This window comes from Mitosporidium daphniae (genome assembly GCF_000760515.2).
Source record: "Mitosporidium daphniae strain UGP3 chromosome Unknown contig-186, whole genome shotgun sequence".
In the NCBI taxonomy this organism is placed as follows: Eukaryota; Fungi; Microsporidia; genus Mitosporidium; species Mitosporidium daphniae.
The window spans coordinates 1-6,749 of record NW_013546638.1 but is presented as its reverse complement, the minus strand read 5'-3'; the positions used below and the strand labels follow the sequence as shown (position 1 = coordinate 6,749).

General features: G+C 42.6%; 5 protein-coding genes across 5 annotated transcripts; 2 read left to right on the top strand and 3 right to left on the bottom strand.

The window, feature by feature from the left end:
* Positions 1-118: 118 nt before the first annotated feature.
* Positions 119-433, bottom strand: DI09_186p50 (uncharacterized protein; the record flags this gene model as incomplete). Its single annotated transcript, XM_013383327.1, has 1 exon — positions 119-433. The coding sequence occupies one exon, from the start codon at positions 431-433 to the stop codon at positions 119-121; it is 315 nt and encodes a 104-aa protein (XP_013238781.1).
* A 261-nt stretch (positions 434-694) lies between these two features.
* DI09_186p40 (uncharacterized protein) lies at positions 695-1,526 on the top strand (the record flags this gene model as incomplete). Its single annotated transcript, XM_013383326.1, has 4 exons — positions 695-1,085; positions 1,115-1,130; positions 1,182-1,420; positions 1,447-1,526. The coding sequence occupies 4 exons, from the start codon at positions 695-697 to the stop codon at positions 1,524-1,526; spliced, it is 726 nt and encodes a 241-aa protein (XP_013238780.1).
* Positions 1,527-2,184: 658 nt separating this feature from the next.
* On the bottom strand, positions 2,185-3,833 carry DI09_186p30 (uncharacterized protein; the record flags this gene model as incomplete). Its single annotated transcript, XM_013383325.1, has 3 exons — positions 2,185-2,542; positions 2,577-2,632; positions 2,664-3,833. 3 exons carry the CDS (start codon positions 3,831-3,833, stop codon positions 2,185-2,187), a joined length of 1,584 nt encoding a protein of 527 aa, XP_013238779.1.
* A 530-nt stretch (positions 3,834-4,363) lies between these two features.
* DI09_186p20 (uncharacterized protein) lies at positions 4,364-4,954 on the bottom strand (the record flags this gene model as incomplete). The annotated part of the gene is made up of 1 exon (XM_013383324.1): positions 4,364-4,954. One exon carries the CDS (start codon positions 4,952-4,954, stop codon positions 4,364-4,366), a length of 591 nt encoding a protein of 196 aa, XP_013238778.1.
* Positions 4,955-4,970: 16 nt separating this feature from the next.
* DI09_186p10 (ubiquitin carboxyl-terminal hydrolase) lies at positions 4,971-6,249 on the top strand (the record flags this gene model as incomplete). Its single annotated transcript, XM_013383323.1, has 3 exons — positions 4,971-5,180; positions 5,404-5,871; positions 5,953-6,249. 3 exons carry the CDS (start codon positions 4,971-4,973, stop codon positions 6,247-6,249), a joined length of 975 nt encoding a protein of 324 aa, XP_013238777.1.
* Between the last annotated feature and the right edge of the window lie 500 nt (positions 6,250-6,749).

Here is a 6,749-nt window from a genome sequence, read left to right as displayed (position 1 = left end):
TCTCCAGTTACTGGAATAAGCCCTGAAGAGCTTATGACTTCGATGTGTCGTTCACTTGGATAGTGTCTGGTACGATGCGATACGACCGATTGGATCCTCCCCCGGAGAGCAAGTTCGATTAGAATGCAACCTCGTAAAACATATGAAATGGAGTCATTGAAAAGAGACAAATGACCCTAAAATAAATTTTGAACACACCAAAAACCTCTTTGTCGTGTAATCCTAGCAATAAAATTTGCTCCATAAGCGTTAATGAATCAATGTCGGTCTCAAAAGAGGTATTCGAGGAGGGATTAGTGTGATATTCGACAGTGGAGTATCTTATATATCGCCTATGAATCAAAGACGTTGTTGTATGTGAAAATGGTGCTGGAGGAATCGTCTCAATGACAACAGAGGGAGGCGTGGGCAATGGCAAATCCTCTGTTGGCATAGTATCCATGCAATTGATGGAAAATTTTTTAAATTTCGATTGTTCTTTTGTTATTGAAAAGCCTGCTCATAAATAATTAAACTTAAGCTGCTTGAAGTTACTTATTACTTTCCAAAAATATCTTTGAAAGAATGCGTATTTCCGGCAAGTTATTATTTCTGGAATATATGTTGTGACACACGACAACCAAAGCTACACACAAACCACGGRAACGAGCGGCAAATAATTTTAAATTAAAAAATTTGCCAAATTTTCAAATTAATGGTTTATAACATCGGAGTCCCATTAAAGCTTCTCCATGAAAGCCAGGGGCTGACGGTCACCGTGGAGTTAAAAACCGGATACATATATCGCGGAAAGCTCATGGATATTGAAGATAACATGAATATACAACTGCGCGAAGTAACTGTTACAGCCAGAGATGGGAAAATGACCTCTGCCGACGGTGTTTTTATCCGCGGGTCTTCCGTCAGATATTTCATTGTTCCTGATAATCTACGCTATGCGCCTTTCCTGCAAACAAAGACCGCTGCAAGGGGGGCTGGAATATCTGCCGGAGCCGGCTCGCTTCCTAACCTCGTGGGTCGCCCTGTCCACCGTGGAACCGGTGGAAGGGGCGGGGGTCCCATTCCGGCAATGCGAGGCCCGCCAAGTAGGGGCTTACATTTTATAACATTTTAGTCGTTCGTGCCAGACGGTAAATTCCAAATATTAATAAAATTTTCAAACTCATGGATCATCATATTAGTGGCTGTCCTGCTTCAGCATGTACTGGAGACGTTTCCCCCGGTGTTAATTCACCATCTGATGTTTTTTTCACACCAGGGGCAAGTTTTTGCGACTTGAACGCTGATTCGTTTGCGGACCCCGGTAACTTTTATGGCGAATTTTGCGCGGTGGTCCTGGATCCATTTGATGCCGTCAGACTATATTCGCATTCCGGATGTTTCGGATCGAATTTTTCTTCCAAGGGCGGACCTATCCTCAGTAAATGTGGGAAGAAATTGCTCGAGCCTTACTACCTATCTGTCGAGGAGGTGGTCTATTTGAGCGTGACCTTTGGAGAACGGTTTTTGTGCTGCAAGAATATTAACAAGGCATCATTGCTGCTTTGTAGTGCTCGGCCCACAACTGCAGACACATTTTCGTATGCCTCCATAGATCAGTATAGCCTTATCTGCAAGATTGTTAAGCATTTATCGGCAGAAGGTATTGATCTACCTTTTTGTACTAGACCTCTTTCGTGTTTGTGCTTATGCTTACTTCAAATCAAAGCATTGGATCATCAGGTCGGGATTAAAGTACGGGTCTGATTTTCTCCTGTATTCGAGACCCCCCGGTACAGTGCATTCGGAGTAAGTGGTTGCCCCTGTCAATGTATTTCTTCGGTCATTTTTATTCTGGCATCTGTTTGCATGCCTAGCGTAGCCTTGCTTGTTTTGGGAATCAAATAATGATTTAGATATTCCGTTGTTGTACAGAGTACAAAGATCGCCTCAAGTGTTGGTTTGTGCAGGTTGACTGAAAATGTTCGAAAATCGCTTCTCTTGTACCATGTGGATGCGGGAGTTGATGTAAAAGACATTTCTCGGTGGGTCAATGCTGCCCCAGATACCGGGGGCTCTGTTACTATTCCCAGTGTCGCCTCATCAATTGTACAAATTTCATCTTGGTCACCAACGTTTCAACCATGAATTTTTTCCTCTTCTGCGGGCACACTAACGAAATCCTTTATTGTTGCAATTTTTATGTTACGCCATAACCATCGTATTTGCGGGTAGCTTGTAGAGCCGCAAGTTTTGGCCATGAATAGACTTGGGGATGTTACCTTCCGTCATTTGGTCGGGCCGTGAATAGATTTTCTCCGTTTTTCCGACCTCAATGTCCATTTGCTGTGGTATCTTGTAAAACGAGGATTGTGACTTGGCGGCTTTAGCCTCTTCTTTTTTACATTCCTTAGACCTTATCCAAGTGTACAAGATCGTTCCGATAATAGTAATGGCGATACTGATGACACGAGATGTTGTTAATATTTCGCCGAGGATTAAAACGGCCAATAGGGTTTGAATGATCCCTCTTGATGCCGACGACAGCGTATGTGTTATCGGGCTATGTGGTGGATGAGAATGGAAAAGTCGTTTACCTTGTCACCTTAATTTGCAAAAACCCGGCAAGGTTTATGAGAAGACCGCAAACGCCCTAATGGTGAGCATTGATGTAAACAACGTACTGCCAAAACAGAGCCAATCAGAAACATTCCCGGCGTAGCGACAGCGGACACGCTCGCCACAGTGAACAACTGAATTATGCCATTTGTCTCAATAAATATTAACGGAAATAGAAGAATAACGGACAGTAAGTTATTATAATATACCAAAGCAACGGCACCATCAATTATCCTTAGCGACTTTTTAATCACAATGGAATGAAGAGCAGAAGTCGATGAGCTGACAATGCCAAATATTACTCCAAGCGTAGAAATGTGGACATCTTTTTCGATGAAAATGCCGATCAAAAAGCCACCAGACACGATGGCACATGCAATCAAAACCGGAATAGAGCTTTTCTGCTTCAAAATGATGGCAGAAAGGATCACGGTAAATGGAAGTATCAGTGCTCTGGCAACTTGGTATAAAGATGCATCTAAATATTGCAAGCAAAGTGTGTTCATAGCAAGCCCGAGTACGTTGATAAGAATCAATGGCGCCAATCTAATTAAAATGTCAATCGAAAGAGGGGCAAAAGGCGAACATATCCTTGTAAGCTCAAGCAGCTTCAGTAGGACTGCAGCAAAGGCAAGCTGTATCCATAACAGAGTCAAGGGAAGAGCAAACACATTGAGCACCATTTTGTTAATAATGACCATCGMAATCGAGGTCACCAAGTAAAATAAAATGGCAAAAACAACAGAACTCTTCGATGGTGGCCGTGAAGAAACGCCAATTGACGATGATCCCGCATCATTTTTTTTCAAGGATTCCTTAGCCGTGGAGACATGAATTGACAAAGAAGAATCTGCAGATGAAGATTCTAGTTTTGGCATTTGAGTGCAATAATTGTTTTTCGGATGGAGGGATCCCGTGGCAACGCAATCGGCCACATCATCAATGGTTTCTGCCCCTGTAGACTGACTGCACTCTGTGACGGTGTGGTCGGAAAGTTGAATCGAATTGGGATCGGAAGAAATGGTTGAAGTGCCAAGTGTTTGAGCATCTACCGAGCCAATCATTGGCTCGTCAATGGCACTTGGAGTGGCATTTTTAAGGGCGATTTTGGCTGCCTCCTGCGCCACAACATCATATGTGCAAAAGTTGGCAGCAACACCGTGGGTAGCAGAGTCTTGGGGTTGATTTGTTGGCTCCTCTGCTGGCGAGCGGAGCGAAATCTGTGGGTTGGACATGAGGAATCAAAAACTCAAACGCCATTGTTTACATATTTTGATCAAATTGGCTGATAAAAAAGATTTGCAATATGAACTTAATTTATGAAAACCTTGTCGTAGTTGGAAGCTATTTTATTGTCCCAATTGCCCAGCACAATCAGGTCTGCTATCAAATTTACAGAGTCATATCTATCTGAGGACCGTAGGTCAGAGGGAAATTTCCTGCCACAAAAGCAGGGATTTCCTTCGAAAAGCTCATCAAGATTGATATATTGTTTTAAATGGCTCGAGATGTATATGAAATGCCGATAGCTCTGCATGGCAACCTCTTTTTTGAGGGACTTGATATCCGATGTGGCATCCCTGATCAAGCTCAGTTCGTTTTCTCTGCGTAGCATGGAGCCTGCTGACGTGGCTATTTTCCCCTTTTTGTCTCGCAGAAGCTGGGAGCCACCTTGCTTTTTTCTGCACGAGTATGTTCTCTTTTCCCTGGAAAACACTAGCTTAATTTCACCACGGTTGACGCAATAGTTGACCACCCGGATGAACTATTCTTCTGCCGTTATGTAAATAAAAGTAAAAGCCAGGTCGATATACGTGGATATTTTGTCTGCAGTGGCTACAATGACCTCCTGTGAGATTGTTTCGCACTTTTCAGTGCTGAACAAAGAACGATGCACACAAACGCGCTCCGGAAATTGCGATAGTGGATTTACGGTTTCATGTGTTGATGCAAACGAATTCAGAAAACGAATCCACGAGTCAGAGTTTAAATTGACAAAATCGGCCTCAGAATCATCTTGCTGCATCGGGAGATGTGGAAAAGAAGGAAGAGACTCATTTTGTAAAAGAAACGCTTTTACGGGGAGAAGAGTAAATTCGCTATATTTAAGCGAACAAAGCCCATAATATGATCGCTTGACGTTGGTCTTATGCCATTGCGACAGGAAATGCAGTCGCTTTTCGGTAGAATCTAAAAAGTCGCCCTCATTTGGGCAGTATTGGCAGCTTTTGGACATAAAATCCGGCTTCTGTTGCGATAAAGGCAAAGCATGTGTGTGTTTTTCCCTCAAAATGAATACGGTTCGCGACTCGATGGTCTTGGCCGATATTTCGAGCGTTTGCTCCTGGCTTTTCATGGCAAAAAAGAACGAAATGGCATTGAGAACACAATGCTTTGATGGATTCATGAGAAAAATTAAAAATAATTTTTGTGCCCTTTATGTATTTGGAGGACGAGCAAAACGTCCAAATTTCTCATCTCGTCAAAAAGGCGTTGGAGGGAATCGAGTGGAGACCCAAAATGTCGCTCTTGATCATATTTCAAAGCGCAAAGGAGCTGTTTGCATCGGTGCCCGATTGCTTGTTTGCTTATTTGATAGGCCACAGAAAAAATGAACGCTAATCAATTGATCGATGCTTTTATTTTGTTTTACCGATTTTCAATGTAAGCATGGCCGCAATAACCACCATTAGCGTTTCGTTGAAATTTATTCCTAATCATCCAGAGTTCCTTTCTTTTAGAAGCTGTTCTACATTCCAAGATTTACTACAAGTGCGCCGATGATTTGTACTAATTTTCTTGTAGTCTGTAAAAATAGCATCTATTCATCTAGCGTCTATTAAAGCAGACATTTCGGGCAATTCAATCGCGCCCACTAATCGTGCTGAACAGCTTGAAAACGAAAAAAATCTATTGGATCCCTTTATCGATGTTCATGATCAGGCTGGTGGCGGCGGTGACGGAGCTCCAGATGCATCTGCTAAAACTCCAAAAAAGGCCACGTACTCACGTAGTAGCCCAGTGGCGCCTAGAGGATTACCCAATATCCGCAATAACTGCTACTTAAATTCACTTTTTCAGTCGTTATTGTCTGCATCTGAAGTTATCCTTTCCGAATTTAATAACAAGATCTGGTATCACCGAGATGCCCACACGCAATCAAAAGAAAAAAAGTACATTGCTCGTGCTAATGTGGATAGAACACTGTTGGGGTTTGCTTGGTTTCCAAACGAGACCGAAATCGAGTTTCCATCCTCGCTAGCATCGCAGTTTGTAAATTTCCTTTGTTCAGAAAAATCGAGTGTACTGTCCCCTGTATTTGCCCTACAAGTAGAAACCCCCGTTAAAATATAGGCATCCATCTGGAAAAAGTGGCCGAATTTCGGAAACGGCCGGCAACAAGACGTTCATGAAGTCTTGCTGGAGCTTTTGGATGCTCTGCACGTAGACTTTTCCGCCACAAAAAAGTCCGTCAATTCTGAATTTAGAATATCAACCTTTGACGGTTTGGATGGTATTGCTTCGGTAAGTCAATGGTCGCTCAGTTGCAGTCTTCCGATCGAGCCATTTCCTGTTTTCGAAGCAGCCCTGTTTTTGAAATCTTTCACAGCATCATTGTCACAATTCTGGAATGCTCATTTTGTAAAATAGCCAGCTTACACTTTACCCCGAATGTGATCATTTCGTTAAATCTACAAGACACCCACTGCACCTTGATCAACTGCATTGAAGAATATTTCAAGGTCGAAGAGCTGCCTCGTACATGGACATGCTCCTCCACATTTTGCAACAATTCTACAAAGGATTCTTTTGGATACAAGAGGCTCCTTATTTCGCGGTTTCCGAAAATCTTCATTTTTCATTTGAAACGGTTTTCGCATGACGGCAGGATTGCAAAGTCCAATAGAAGTCTCATTGAGATCCCTAAAAAAATCGATTTGTCCACTTGGGATGTACTTAAGCAGCCCCAAGTGTACGAGCTGTCCTCAATATGCACTCATCGAGGAAATACAGACAGCATACATTCGGGCCATTGTATGCTCTTGATAAAGCTAATCGCACATAGATATGACCATAACAAAGCGACCTAATTGTGGAGACAACAGGTGGTTTATATKTAATGACGAAAAAATAAGCAAACTCCCTACTCT